This window comes from Podarcis filfolensis, assembly GCF_964270895.1.
Source record: "Podarcis filfolensis genome assembly, chromosome: 8".
NCBI lineage: Eukaryota > Metazoa > Chordata > Lepidosauria > Squamata > Lacertidae > Podarcis > Podarcis filfolensis.
In genome coordinates, this window is record NC_139611.1 from 74,690,612 (window position 1) to 74,705,819 (window position 15,208).

At 46.7% G+C, this 15,208-nt stretch overlaps 4 protein-coding genes across 9 annotated transcripts in view; all 4 read right to left on the reverse strand.

The window, feature by feature from the left end:
- Positions 1 to 15,208, reverse strand: part of LOC310768763 (interferon-inducible GTPase 5-like) — a 131,487-nt gene that overhangs the window by 28,882 nt on the left and 87,397 nt on the right.
- LOC310768814 (interferon-inducible GTPase 5-like) overlaps positions 1 to 15,208 on the reverse strand; it is a 64,278-nt gene that overhangs the window by 11,820 nt on the left and 37,250 nt on the right. The window contains exons 1-2 of one of the 4 annotated variants that reach the window (XM_083627619.1): positions 13,774 to 13,838; positions 6,366 to 8,617 (exon numbers count right to left, since the gene is read on the reverse strand). The exons of 1 other annotated variant lie outside the window; for it this stretch is intronic. In XM_083627619.1, coding sequence (XP_083483745.1) covers positions 7,357 to 8,589 — 1,233 coding nt within the window. In that variant the 5' untranslated portion in view covers positions 8,590 to 8,617; positions 13,774 to 13,838 and the 3' untranslated portion in view covers positions 6,366 to 7,356. Of the gene's footprint in view, positions 1 to 6,365; positions 8,618 to 13,773; positions 13,839 to 15,208 lie in introns of those variants that run through there. 2 more of the 4 variants (XM_083627620.1, XM_083627617.1) reach the window with 2 other exon arrangements.
- Positions 1 to 15,208, reverse strand: part of LOC310768832 (interferon-inducible GTPase 5-like) — an 80,638-nt gene that overhangs the window by 6,163 nt on the left and 59,267 nt on the right. The gene's annotated exons all lie outside the window — the stretch shown is intronic.
- LOC310768800 (interferon-inducible GTPase 5-like) overlaps positions 6,366 to 15,208 on the reverse strand; it is a 105,191-nt gene continuing 96,348 nt past the window's right edge. Inside the window, exon 3 of the transcript XR_014551375.1 lies at positions 6,366 to 7,111. The gene's annotated coding sequence lies outside the window, so the exon portion shown is untranslated. The remainder of the gene's footprint in view (positions 7,112 to 15,208) is intronic.

Consider the following 15,208-nt stretch of genomic DNA (forward strand, 5'->3'; position numbering starts at 1 on the left):
GAAAACAGGACGGGTCCTATCGCCTGTCTCAACTGCTTTGAGGTTTATTGCAATTAAGCAGGACATAAATGCTGAGAAATAAACAGTGTTGTTCCACAATCCTTCCTTCATAGCGTGGATGCCTGCAGCTCATGATCTCGTTGATGTAACAGTGGCAACATTTGTACCATGATGTATTTATTGCTTAAAAAACCCATTACAACAAAGGTGGTATCTAACATTGATGGTAACAAAGCTTTGTGTACTCTCTGGCCCCTATCTGGCACCAGGCATTGCTCCCTTCAAGGGTTTCTCCAGCCTCACGCAGAGAGACTTGCCTTTCCTTCCCCCATCTTGTCCTCCAGCTTCCTGCAGCCTTGGGAGCTGGAGCTCTTCGCCACCCCCACCCTCCGACTCCCTCTCAGTGCAGACCAGGCAGGCAGGTAGCAGCTGCATCTGCAAAGCCATCAGAGAAGCATCTACAGCAGGAATTTCTTGTCCCACGCTCTCAGTGCCAGCAGTGGCAATTTTAATCTGAAATCTTTTGACACACTCTACTGAGTTCAGAAATGGCTGGCGCTAAATAAGTTCCCTATGGCAGAATGCCCCTATCACTATGGGTCTTTCGGACTCTGGGATATGATCAAAAAATAATAAACCAGTGCAATCATGTACTGCTCAGCAACAGAGCATTTATAATAAATTACATTATCAGCTCTGTTGCTGATTATTTATTTATCCTGCTTAATCTTAGAAAGGGGAAGGGAGCTGCAGCTTTTTGTTATCTTGGAGCAGAAATTACATCCTGTTTCCAAGTTTTCCTCTGCCCCACCCTTGACCAGTACACAGCTCTGCTCAAACAGGTGATTTCTGAGAAAAGGAGACCTAAATGAGTTCGCCCTAGTTCCTCCTCCTTGTAAATAATTTCTTGGACTGTGCTGGGTCATGACAGAGAGCAAAAGGAAGCAGAAATTTCTCCAGCCTGAAAGCAGAGGAGGAGAATGCAAAGGAAGTTTTCCCCAACAGTCCAAAGAACAATTTGTTTGGAGTCTTTGTATCATGTCATCCCATTTCTCCTGAGTTTTGATGCAGTGTGATCTCCACATGGCTGGCTCCAAAGGGCAGAAAAACTGAAGAAACCCCATAGGGATATGGGATGGTGTGGGGTAAAAGCAGGAGCCCTATGCCTAGGATACCCCAGTTATGGCTTTCCCCAAAGAATTCTAGGAATGGTAGTTAGTTAAAGGTGCTGAGAGTTGTTAAAGGTAAAGGTAAAGGTACCCCTGCCCATACGGGCCAGTCTTGACAGACTCTAGGGTTGTGCGCCCATCTCACTTAAGAGGCCGGGGGCCAGCACTGTCCGGAGACACTTCCGGGTCATGTGGCCAGCGTGACAAAGCTGCATCTGGCGAGCCAGCGCAGCACATGTGTCAGGGCTGCCCTAGGTCCCAGCTCACAAAGGACCAACGCTGCTTCGTTGTTAAGTATAAAAGTCTTTATTAAAGTTCAGTCTCACTTCCAGAGCCGCAGCGCGCAGCCCCACGTCTAAAGTGTCAGACCACTGATGCTCCGTCTGAGTCTCCTCCCCCCTGACACCAATTTAAGATCCTAGCCTTGCTCCACCTTCTCCGCTGCTCCTTCCTCCTCTGGGTCCGCCTGCCCGCCGGGGTTCCGCCCTTTCTAGCCTCTTCTCCCGCTGATTCCCCTGAGCCTTCTCCCTCCCTCCGGCGGGCTTTAGGAGCTGGTTCCCCATCCGGGTCTCCTGCTGTTCCGCGCGCCTGCACATTTGAACTTGGCGCGCGCGCCCAGCCAGCAGCTTTCCTCCTGACCGTTTCACTGCTGCTGCCACTGCTTCCCCCTTCGGGGGGGCTAGCTGCAACTGACCTCCCTTCCGTTCCCCCACTCTCCGATGGAGGCGTGGTCAGCCCTGACTCATCTTCTCTCCCTGCTGGAGGAGACGCTGGCCCTGACACATGTGACTCCTCCCCCCCACTATGCTCTGGTGGGGAAACTGGTCCCGATCCTCCACTGCTGCTTTGGGGTTCCCCTCTGGCTCCTTGTTTCTGGTGCGTCCCCCCTGGGACCCCCCTTGCCCTGACCATCGGCGCCCCCTTCTGGGAATCTTCTGATTCGCTGGAGAAGCTGATGGAATCTCTCGGCCCACTGTCATACTCCCCTACGCTGCCCTCAGATTCTTCCCCTTCGCTCTCCCAATCCTCTCTCCCCAGTGCTCCTGCTCCTGATTCCCTGACAACATGGAAACGCCGTTTACCTTCCCGCCAGCAAGCGGTCCTTATTTGTCTACTTGCACCCGGAGGTGCTTTCGAACTGCTAGGTTGGCAGGCGCTGGGACCGAGCAACGGGAGTGCACCCCGCTGCGGGGATTCGAACCGCCGACCTTTCGATCGGCAAGCCCTAGGCGCTAGGCTTTTACCCACAGCGCCACCCGCGTCCGCTGAGAGTTGTATTCCCTTCACAGAAGTACAATTCTCAAAAGTGATTCAGCAGCCTCTTTAATCAGAAGTGCCTGGGCACCATTTTTGTGTTCAGAGCTGAGCCGCGATGGGTGAAAGAGGGACAGGAGCTGGGGAACATGAGAATGACTTGCGCACAGTTATAGGAGCCAGCTCCCAGGGGCGATATATGGAAATATTGGAGGGGGGCTGCTCCCCACAAGGTGATGGGCATTGCCACTCAAATGGGGTGCGTGAGCCACATCTTGTGATCTATGAGGTGAGGCAGGGCTTATCTGCTTCCCCCCATATTTTAAGTTGGCACCCCAGCACACAGTCCTGTTACCTCTGCTGCTTGGCTCCCTCTCCAAGCCTGGCAGGAGTTGTGTTTCTGCTACTTTCTCACAAGGGCAAGGGCAATGCCCATCAACTTTTTTGGGAGGGGGAGCCCCTCAAATATGATATTTGCAGGGGAAACACATGTAGACTCCTAACTCTGTGGTTAAAGTGGTTATCAGAGGCTGTCACAGGGGGAGGGGCCTGCTCTGAAGCATGCTGGGCAAGTGTAAACCCCATGAGACCCCCTAGTGTGCCCCACCCAGCATTTTCTCCCTAGGGGAGGGGGGATACGAGCAGCTCCTCCTATTCAGCAGGGGGCCACTGCAGAGACATTCGCTCTCTCCCAGTGTTTTGCATTGCTTACTTTTACGAATGTAACTGAGCATCAAACTCTGCCCTCAGCATGGCAACTCCAAATTTCCAGAGCTTGTTTCCATGAGCTCATTACTGAGGTAGACACCATGTTTCCTTCCCTCTTGTCCAGCTGTATACTGGAGCTGCCTTCTTTCACCTCTCCAGGAGATTCACGTTTGAGAGACTCCCTTGCATGGCAGCCAACTCCCAGGGGCTGTTTCATAGATGTTGGAAGGTGCCCAGGCTGGTTGGCGCAACCCAGTCAGATGGGTGGGGTACAAATAATAATTTTTTTTGTCATTGTTGTTGTTGCTTTGAGTCATTTTGGGTGCTGTTTGGTGTTGTTGTTGTTGTTAATTGAATTAATATACTGCCCTATACTTGGGGGTCTCAGGGCGTTTCACAGAATAAAATCAAGATAGAAAACCAGAAGATAGCAAATAAAAACAAACAAACAGAACAATACCCCCACCCCCAAAAAACACATTTTAAAAGGACATAGGATGTACCGTATCTTTTGCTCTATAAGACACACCAGACCACAAGACGCATCTAATTTTTGGAGGAGGAAAACAAGAAAAAAATTTTCTGAATCTCAGAAGCCAGAACAGCAAGAGGGATCGCTGCGCAGTGAAAGCAGCAAGCCCTCTTGCTGTTCTGGCTTCTGGGATAGCTGCGCAGCCTCCATTCGCTCCATAAGACGCACACACATTTCCCCTTACTTTTTAGGAGGGAAAAAGTGAGTCTTATAGAGCAAAAAATACGGTACATCAGATCCGCCAAAGGCCTGGTTGGAAAGAAATGATTTTGCCTAGTGCCTATAGGTGTATAATGAAGGCGCCAGGCAAACTTCTCTGGGAAGAGCATTCCACAGACGGGCAGCCACTGCAGAAAAGGCCTGTACTTGTGTTGCCACACTCTAAATCTCTTGAGGAGGAGGCACACGAAGGAGGGTCTCAGAAGATGATCTCATGGTCCAGGTAGGTTCATATGTTGTTGTGATTACAAATATATAAATTGTTTTTAAAGATGGAATAGTGAGTGAGATGGGTTGGCTGGCCTGATCTGGTGTGATCTAGGATTGCCTCAACATAATCTGACCCAATCCTATGTTGATACAAATTGGCCCAGTCCAATTCATTAATTGGATTGGGCTGGATCTGATGCACAGCCCAAGTGAAACGTGCTCTTAAATAAACTGAAATTTTTCTAGCAACACTTAGCTCTAGAGCCCCTGCTGCCATATTGTCCCAAGTCTCTTTCTCAGATGCCATAATTCTCCTCATGAAGTTCCATTCTCAGCACCACAGAAGCTTCAACATGGAACATAAGTCCCTTGCACTTCGCTCTCAGCTGTTCAGAAAGCCAAAGCAGTGTTGTAAATCAGATGGTGTTGGGCAGAGTCTGAGAAGCTTGTGCTCAGACCCACCCATGAAAATATCAAATAAGTATGGAGGAAAGTAAACCCGCTTAACTTCCTCCACAAAGATCCCCTGGATTTAGGTAGGCTCAATCCAATTTGTAGGGTCTCCTATCCTGCAAATTTCACCCACTTTGGCCAAAAGGGGATTATTTGATTCCTCATTATAATGAATGGGGACACAGAGCTTTATTTGGTTAGAGTCGTGTGGAACCCAAAACACAGATATAAGTAGAGAGAGTACAGAGTAATTAATGCACAGATCCTTGGTCACACCTAGTGAGTTGGAATGTGTTTGTCAGGAGTGTGTGCAGGAGCCTGGCCCTGTGACTGGTAGGGCTTTGCAGGATTGGGGCCTTCCTGAGTTTGGCCTGGAAGGGCAAGGCGCTGCCACACAGGGGAGGCTTGACAGAAGACTCGTAGCACCTGGTGGCAGGGGTCAGGAGGGGTATATAAGACCAGCATTTCCTTCTGCCTCTTTGCCACAGCAACACACTACTCACCTAGCTGTGCTTCAGTTTCCTGACTCCTGGTTTCCTGACCCCTGGACTGCTGATTCCTGCTTCCCCTCCTCTACCCCTGTCCCGACGTACTGAGCCAGGACTCCGACTGCCTGTAACCCGGACCGTGACAGTCTTTCGCTATTTGTCAATAAAAACTATATTACTTTGTCTGTTTATTTGTGTTGGCAGCCAGTGGGGGAACATTTCAACCTCCAAGGCTTTAAGGCTGTAAGGCTTTACAGAAAAGTTGCATTCTGAGGAGGGCTAAACTCATTCCACAAATAAGAGCTGGTGTTGCTGACTCCCAGCTTGATGCATAGCGAATGCATAGCCATCTCTTAGTGTAGCTGCTAGTAGCTGTCAGTGTAGCCCCCTCCCACAGCTGGAAAAACTTGGATTTTTATCTCAGCAGCTGGTAAAATCGCACATGGACTATAACAATCTCAAAAACAATTGGCTAGTGCTTGGAATGAACAAGTTCAATGTGCACTGAATTACTTTGAAAAATATCTGAACTACATGTGAAAGTAGTTCCCATAATTGCTGGGTAAACTGAACATGAATTAAGTTGGGGCAAAATGAAGAATGATTTCTGGCTCATCTTCAAGTTCATTGTCACTTTATAAGTGCTTTAGAATATTTCTACAAAAAAAATTGCCAAGGGTAATTTGGATTAACTTGAAGTGAACTGAACATAAAGAGAACTGGTTTGTTTCATAAAGGGATGAACATGAATGGGAATTAGTTCTTTTACGGACATGTTGAACTTGAACTAGTTCCAAGCTCTGATATGGACAGAGACCTGATTTGAAGTCTTGTTTGTTCTGATGTTGTCATCTCTGGTTTTTTTGTTTTCTCAAAAACCAAGAAACAAAAAAAGGAAAATAAAAAGCACATATCCCTGAAAAACAAAACAAAAACAAAGGAAGAATAAGAAGCACCGATCTGGAGTTATTTGTGGCAGGAGGACACCCAAAACTCCCTCTCCTCCAACTATGTTGAAGATGAACCAGTCTTTCTCTGTTTCATAGCATCCTAAAATACAAGGAAATTTGTGGGTATGTGTATGCTTATTTCCAGAGAAAAAAACCCTCCCCAAAGGCTCAGGCTTCCCCTACCCACCCACCCAGCTGGTGAACCAAAGATTAATCATTACAGCAAGGAGGCTGAGAGAAAACAGGCTTGTGGTTCAGGTTAGGACACCTAAATTTGGACTGTTGGCTATAGCTTTCCTACGCCTTGATTAAATGATTTTTTAACACAAAAGTTAGAACAGTTGGGGAAATAATTGCAGTAGGGAGGATTCAGAAAAATACATTTCTTATAATTTTAATATTTATTATTTCATTGAGATTAAGTAAATAAGGGAAAAGGAAAGAATAGCAATCAAAGGAGGCAGAGAATACATTAAAACATTTTTTAAAGCAGCAATAACCAAATAACCACAAAATATAGTAAAGGCTACAAAACTATATAGTATATTTTTGCATGGATAAGCATGTCTCACAGGATCCCACCCAACACGATATCTGTGTTAGATCTTGTTTAATTTGACCTGCTTCAGATTTTGATATCTCCTCATTAAGATCAGTAACTTTTTGATCCAGGGCTGTAATTTTAAGATTCACCTTTGCTAAATTATTCTTCAGACATTAATTCTGCATCACAATTTACTTAAGCGTATCAGCAATCGAACTCTCTGAAGCTATTTCTCTTCTCTTCTTTTCTCCATTCTTTATGTTTTGCTGCTGCAAATTTGCTCCATGTCGGAGGGGGAGACATCCATCACTTTAACACTGGCAGGTAGGATATAAGAAACCTGCAAACTGGATTGAAATTGCCCAGGCAGGCTACTGATTAAGCGTTGTTACAATAGGGCTTCCATATGTCTGGGATTCGTCCGTTGGAAGTAGTGTCCAGGCAGAATTTTTGAAAATTGGAAAAAAATGTTTGTGAAATGTCAGAAGTGTTGATTTTTTGGGGTGAATCTCCTTAAAAATAGCTCAAAAACCTTTTTTGTTTTTGGGAGATTTTGGCAAAAAAAGCTCATCAACTTTGCCCTCCTCATCTTCATCACTTTGGGATAAGCGAAAAGCTCAACAACTTTTGTCTCCAGATTTTCACTTTTTGAAATATGGCAACCCTACAAATGCTGAGCTGAAGAGTAATAAAGGGAGCAATTGGTTGATGTTGTTGCAAGACCAGAAGTAGAACTTGTGAAGAAAGCAATTGGTTGATGCTGTCGTAGAAAGATGAGATTATGCATGTTGTACCTGGATGTCTCTTCCCAGGTAGATGTATTGGCTGTTTACTTGCGTCTCTTGGGCTCAGCAGCCTTTGCCAGAACTTTCTCTGCATCTTTCACAGCGTTTTCCAGGAAATTCTTCAGCAAGTGGAATGTGGTAGCATAAGAACTGCCCCCACCATAGTGAGACCCCAACACAGGTATGAAATCCAGAACCTGGTCTGCCACTGTGATTGCTCCCCACATTGCTGATCTCTTCAAGGGATCCATGTCGAATTCTGTCGTTATCTTACCGGTGCTTGGGGTATGTTCAATAGCAGATTTCAACTCCTCAACATCTTTCCCCACACGATTTGCTAGTATATTGAGAGAATTTTCATCCAACCCAAAAACTTTGCAGATATGTATCATTGTCGAAATCACAATGCCAATGTCACAACGAAGCCCAAGGAATGAGAAAGGAATCAACCCAACACCACAACTCACCATGGCTTTTTTCCATATCAGGCTCTCCATAGCAGCCTCTTTCTTTTTAATGCTATCTTTTGTTAAAATTGGTAGAGACATAATTAAAACATCTCTCTTGATTTCATCCTGTTCCTTTTCAAAGGTCTCTTGAAGGAGGGGAAAATCATACTTGCTCAGATCCCACCTTGATATCAGAAAGACCCTTGGAGAAGACTCACCTAATGCCTTCAAATTATCATAGATATCTTTCCGTATAATGTCAAGAGTTTCCTTCTCAGACTGCATCATCTCATAGGTGTCCTTCACATTGATGCGTTTTGACTGCCTGTCATTATCTATATCAATATCCACTTTGCTGCGCACATAGTAGAATTTCTTCTTATTTTTACGGATCTCAAGAGCCAAGTTGGTGTCATTCTCAGTGAAGTGCCCTGAGGCAATTATGATGAAAAAATCATACTTGCTGAAATTGACCTTCTCTAGGTATTCCTTTGCATTAAATTCATTTGTTCCAATTCCTGGTAGATCCCAAATTTTTAAGTCGGGGGATCTGGGGTGTGAATATTCTTGTGGCACCATTGTTCTTTCTGTCATCCCAGCCAGAGCTGCACCCTTTTCCTCATCTTCCATTCCTCGCAGGGCATTGACAAAAGATGATTTCCCGGCACCAGATCTTCCTGTGATGGCAATTTCCAACATGATGTTATTTAATAAATTTGACTGCTCTTTAGCTTCAGCTGAAACAGCTTCTAATGTTTTTTTCTCCAAAGCAGCCTTCAATTCAGCTAGGTCTTTTTTTATGGCTTCTATTGTTATGGCAGGATCCATGACAGTGATTTTTTGTGGCTCAGTTTATCTGAGAAAGAGAAGAAAACTCTAATAGTTAGATTATAACTTTCCACACACTTTTATGGACATCTTTACAATCTGTGGTTTATGTGGTAAAATCAATTCACTTAGGACATGTCTCTGAGACAAGTGGGTTGTTTGAGCAGCAGTTGGTAGTATTTCAATCAATCTCTCAGAAATCTATATTGCTACCGTGGAGGGGCGAGGGAGGTATGGCAGTGGGGGCAGATGTTATAGGCGAAGGGGATCGAGATATGGATATGCTCGTACCCCTTCCAATCTGCGCCTCATCCCGAGGGACGAGGGTAGGGCGAGCAAGGATTACTCACCTCCGTCACTGGTGCTGTGCAATGCCAGGTCTATAGGCAACAAAACCGCCACCCTGCGAGATTTCTTTATCTCGCAGGGGGTCGACCTGGCTTGTGTGACGGAGACCTGGGTGCGTGAAGGGGCAACAGTTACCTTACGAGAGATGGCGACCCCAGGTTTCTCCGTCCTCCACCAGTCATGGACTGTGGGCCAGGGGGGAGGGGTGGCATTATTAATCCGGGAAGATTGTCCTTTCAGGGCTCTACCATCACCATCGATCCCCGGCATTGAATGTGTTGGCCTAGTGTGGGGCTCCGAGGAGAGCTTGGCTGTCTGGCTGGTGTACCGGCCACCTAGCGCACCAGCAGCCACCCTGTCAGGCCTATTGGAGGCGGTGGCCGGCTGGGCCTTGAAGTTCCCTAACCAATTGGTATTGGGGGACTTCAACATCCATGCTGATGCCACTCCCTCCTCACAGGCTCTGGACCTGGTGTCTTCCATGGCAACACTAGGGCTCTCCCAGTTTGTTTCGGGCCCCACACATCAAGCAGGCCACACGCTGGATTTGATCTTTGGTGTAGGTATAGATGTGATCATGTCTCCTTCGATGAAGGTGCCATGGTCTGATCACTACGCTCTGAAAGCCAGGATTGACTTTCCACCCCCACCCTGCTTAGGTGCCAAGCCGATTTGGGCTCGCCCGCAGAGGCTGATGGACCCTGATAGATTCCGCCAAGCCTTGCGGGACCTTGCTCCCCCTGGCGACTCATTGACTGAGCTTGTTGAGGGCTGGAATATCCAGCCCTGGCAGCCATCGATGAGATCGGACCTAGGCGTCCTCTGCGACCCCGCAGAAATCGAGCTCCCTGGTTTACCGGGGAGCTTCGGAAAATGAAGTGGGACCACAGACGGCTAGAGCGAGTATGGCGGGGTGCCCGTGACGGAGCCTCAAGAACATCTTATAGGGCTTTTATGAAAACCTACGAGATGGCGGTGAAGGCTGCTAAGAAGTCTTACTTCTCGGTCTCCATTGCATCCGCTAGCTCTCACCCGGCGCAATTATTTAGTATAATCAGGTCTTTAACGTCCCTTGATGGACAGCCAAATTTAAATAACAATTTGACACAAAGCTGTGAGGCATTTGCGAGCTTTTTTGCGGAGAAGGTCTTGTTGCTCCGCCATGACCTCCCTGCCAATTTGGATACAGTAAAGGAACTGGAGGCCCCTCGACTGCCCTCGGGTCCAGTATTGGACCACTTCGACCGGATACCCCCAGCCGATGTGGACAGACTCCTCCGAGCTGGAAAGTCCACCACCTGTCCTCTCGACCCGTGCCCGTCTTGGCTGATTAGAGTGTGTCCAGACGAGGTGTGGGCCCTCCTGGGGGATATCATCAATTTGTCCCTTGGCACGGGGACATTCCCAGGGGAACTGAAGGAGGCAGTGGTGCGCCCGCTCTTAAAGAAAACATCATTAGATCCTTTAGATCTATCCAATTACCGCCCGGTTTTGAATCTTCCGTTCCTGGGTAAGGTGATTGAGAGAGCAGTTGCTGAACAGCTTGGTGGGTTTCTGGATGAAACATCGGCTCTGGATCCATTCCAGTCCGGCTTCCGCGCTGGTCATGGGACCGTGACAGCTCTGGTTGCCCTAACAGATGATCTTTGTAGACAGCTGGATCGAGGCGGGTCGGGGCTGCTGATTCTTCTAGATCTGTCAGCAGCCTTTGACATGGTCGATCACGAACTTCTGGACCACCGCCTTGCCAACGTGGGGATCCAGGGCACAGTCCTTCAATGGCTGCGCTCGTTTCTCTCTGGTCGGGGACAGAGGGTGGCGCTTGGGGGGGAATTGTCATCGCGCCACTCCTTGGTGTGTGGAGTACCTCAGGGTGCGATACTCTCCCCGATGCTTTTCAACATCTTTATGCATCCCCTCGCCCAGCTTGTCCGGAGTTTTGGGCTGGGTTGCCATCAGTATGCCGGTGACACCCAACTCTATCTGTTGATGGATGGCCATCCTGACTCGGCCCCAGACACACTGACCAGATGTCTAGAAGCTGTGGCTGGATGGTTACGTGGGAGCCGGTTGAAGCTAAATCCTTCGAAGACAGAGGTCCTGTGGCTGGGATGGGACGATATGGGATTGGGGGGGGGGCAACTCCCATCTCTTGCGGGGGCGCAGTTAGTGCCAGCACCGTCCGTTAAGAGTTTGGGTGTAATCTTCGACACCTCCCTTTCCATGGAGGTGCAGATTGCAGCTATAACAAAGGCGGCATTTTTCCATCTCTGCCAAGCTAAGCAGTTGGCTCCTTACCTCTCTCGCCCTGACCTAGCCACTGTGATCCACGCAACGGTCACCTCCAGACTGGATTATTGTAACTCGCTCTACATGGGGCTGCCCTTAAGACTGACCCAGAAACTCCAGCGGGTGCAGAATGCTGCAGCGAGACTCCTTATGGGGTCTTCGCTGCCAGGTCACATTCATCTGGTGCTATATCAGCTGCACTGGCTCCCGGTGGAGTACAGGATCAGGTTTAAGGTGCTGGTTTTAACCTTTAAAGCCCTATATGGCCTAGGACCCTCGTACCTACGGGACCGCCTCTCCTGGTATGCCCCACAGAGAAACTTACGGTCTTCAAATAAAAACATCTTGAAGGTCCCAGGCCACAGAGAAGTTAGGCTGGCCTCAACTAGAGCCAGGGCTTTTTCGGCTGTGGCTCCGACCTGGTGGAACACTCTGTCACAAGAGACTAGGGCCCTGCGGGACTTGACATCTTTCCGCAGGGCCTGCAAGACAGAGCTGTTCCGCCAGGCCTTTGGCCAGGGCACAGCCTGACTCCCTCCCTCGGCAATCTTCGCGGAGCTCTGGCCCAATGGTGGCCAGTGGCTTGAATTTAATTAATTTTATAATGAATGATTTTAGAGTGTTGTTTGTGTTGAACTTTTGTACTGTTTTATTGTTGTTAGCCGCCCTGAGCCCGGCTTCGGCTGGGGAGGGTGGGATATAAATAAAATTTATTATTATTATTATTATTATTATTATTATTATTATTAGTGCATGAGTTCACACATAACCCTTAAAACATATTTATGTGAGATGTGGAACTTTTTTGAACTCAAATTGTTCATTCCTCTAGAGTAGGCATGATCAAACGTGGCCCTCCAGCTGTTTTGGGACTACAACTCCCATCATCCCTGACCACTAGTCCTGTTAGCCTGGGATGATGGGAGTTGTAGTTCCAAAACATTTGGAGGGCCGAGTTTGGCCATGCCTGCTCTAGAGATTTGACTAAAGGGAGCATTTACACACACTAAAGCTTCCTCTTTTTTTGCTAAAACTTTGGATAAAACACTTCATAAATAAATTGGAGTCTTCTCAACTAACTTTTATTCAGCGATGACTCAGTGAAATTAATAACCATGCCCAAGGTCTATTAATTTTAATAGATTTACTCTGAGTAAATGTTAGTTGAAGACAACCCATTATCAGCAACATTACAGTATCTTGTCCTGAAAGCTATATAAATATAATGAATAAATAAATGAAATACAGCTAAAGGAAAAAAGAGCATAAAATCCTTTTTAGAATTAAAGACATCCGAGGGCCTAACTGCATGATACTTAAGTGTGGGGTGTTAACAGTGGAGTTTTGTTTGTTTGTCTGTCTGTTTTAATTGATATGGGGAGGCGATTTTGCAGCAGGACTAAGGTGCATGGAGAAGGGAAGTTTCATATTTCGTACCAGTCATGGAAGGATACGGAAAGCCCCGAAAGGGCGACTTGGGAAAGTCGTAGAAACATAGCACTGTAGAGTTGTAAGGGACCCTGGGGATCATCTAGTCCAACCCCCTGCAATGCAGGAATATGCAGCTGGTCCATACAGGGACCTGCAACCTTGGCGTTATCAGCACCACGGTCTAACCCACTGAGCTATCCAGGCTCATCGGGCAGCACCAACCAAGAAACGAGAGAAGCTCCAGCATCTTCTGCCCTGCCTTGAACCCTTGCCATGCAGTTTCTCTAATCAGAAGTAGCTCACAGATACCATTTTTGCATGTCAGCAAGTGTTCCTGGTACTTTCTTTCAGGAATAATACCCATCAAAGGGGGGGGGGCTCTGCAGAGGGATATATTGAATTAACACACGAAAGGGAGACCAGTCACATTGGCTTCAGGGCAGTTACTTAAAACTCTAAAAGTAGCTCCAGCTACTTGTGGCATGTTATTTATTCCCTTTGCCGCTGAGAAGAAGGGCAGCCTTCTAGAACATCATTGCTGGTAATAATATAATTGTTGACAATACAATATGGTCCTTTTTCGGGGGGGGGGGACACAGGGGTACACGTACCCCTAAACAGTTTGTTGTTACCACCTCCGATGGCAGCTTCCTTTATTTTCCCAGAAAGCAATCAGGAAGATGTTAGTGCACACAACCTCATGCCAATGTGGAAGTTACTGTGAGTTGTGAGCTGTGTAATATGAGGTAATGCATGTTCTTTGCACTTCTGACCATTTACTGTATTTATTTTCCCCGATTTGAACTATAAAATGGTGGTTTTGAATGGTCAAATGAGAGTACCCCTAAACATTTTTAGGAAAAAAACCACTGAATATAATACGATAGGATAATATAATATAATATCACAATAGCTATAATATAATTAATATACCGTACTAACAATAAAAAGGAAAAAAGGTTAAAAAAAGAAGTAAAAGGTTAAAAAAAAAACAAGAAACAACAATTGTTTCTGCCGCCCCCACCGAGCAAGAAGCTCAGAATCTCCTTTAACGCAAACAAGCTGAAAAAGAAACGGAAATCATTCTAGACCCAGGAGAAAAGTTCAACTCCTTACCTCCTGCCGGATCGATTTTTTGCAGCCAAGCTCAGTCCTCTTCCCGGGTTTTTGCTTCAAGGTTTACAAAGCCAGCTCATCATGCAGGCTCTATAGACGCTCTGCACCCTGCAGAATGTTAGAACTTTTCCAAAAAATAAACTATTTCTTCCTCATGTTCAGTCTTGTAATTTGAAGCCATTGGTTCAGGCCCTACCCTCCGGAGCAGAAGAAAACACGCTTATTCCCTCTTCTGTGTGACAACACTTGAGATATTTGAAGATGGCCATCATATCTCCTCTCAATCTCCTCTTTTCCAGGCTAAACTTACCCAGCTCCTTCAACCATTCCTCATAAGGCTTAGTTTCCAAAGCTTTGATTGGTCACCCTCCTCTGCAGTGGCGTAGCGTGGGTTGTCAGCACCCGGGGCAAGGCAAGTAATTTGCGCCTCCTAACCCATGGATTTGCGCCCCCTAACCTGTGGATTTGCGCCCCCTAACCCGTGGATTTGCCCTAACCTCAGATGTTGCGCCCGGTGCAGCCGGCCCCCCCTGCACCCCCCACGCTACGCCACTGCTCCTCTGTACAAGTTCCAGCTTGTCAATATCCTTCTTCTGAAGGATATGAGGAGCTTCCAGCTTCAACATCACTGTCTGCATCATGTTTTCTCCTCACCCAAGCGAATGACTTGCACACCTTCCCAGCTGGGAGCAACTTTCCAGAGCAGATTTTAGAGGAGATGTGGGGGAGATGAGATGAAAAAGAGGACAGGGACTCCTGCCCCATTAACATTTGTGTAGAAGGGGGAATGACAGCAAGTATTTCTTTCAGCGTAGGGGGAAAACTCCTGCGGGAAGTGGGCAAATTTATTATTTTCAGTTTCTCCCAGTTTCTCATTTTTCCAGTATTTAAGTTCAGCTCCTCGCATCTCCCTATCTGTTGGCTATTTCCTTTTTTAAAAAGTTCTCAGGAAAATTCATTAAGACTTCTATTTATTATGATTATAATTGTTATTATTATCTTCCCCAAAAGGCAGTGTACAAAATGCAATGAACACAGCTGAAAAGCATTTAAAACAACACAGGAAAAAAAGTAAATATGTTTGCAAACATTGCTACATAGACACTCATGGCAGCAACCTATTCATCCACCTGGGAAAACTTGTCGGAATGAAAACATCTTCAGCTGTTTCCAGAAATTGCGGGTAGTGGGTTCCTGTTGTATCTCTGCAGGAATGCTATTCCACAGAACAGGGGAAGTCACACTGAAAGCCCTGCTCTGAATTACAGAAGATCTACCCAAATATCAGGAGTGAGTGGCAGATTTTATCCTGCCTACATGATTGTTCTCACTGGCCCTGGTTAATAGGGGTTAGAAAGTATGATGGGCACTGACTCATTCTGTACATAAAGCTTTGTTGGAAGAGGTTTTTAAAGCAATAAATACATCATGGTAC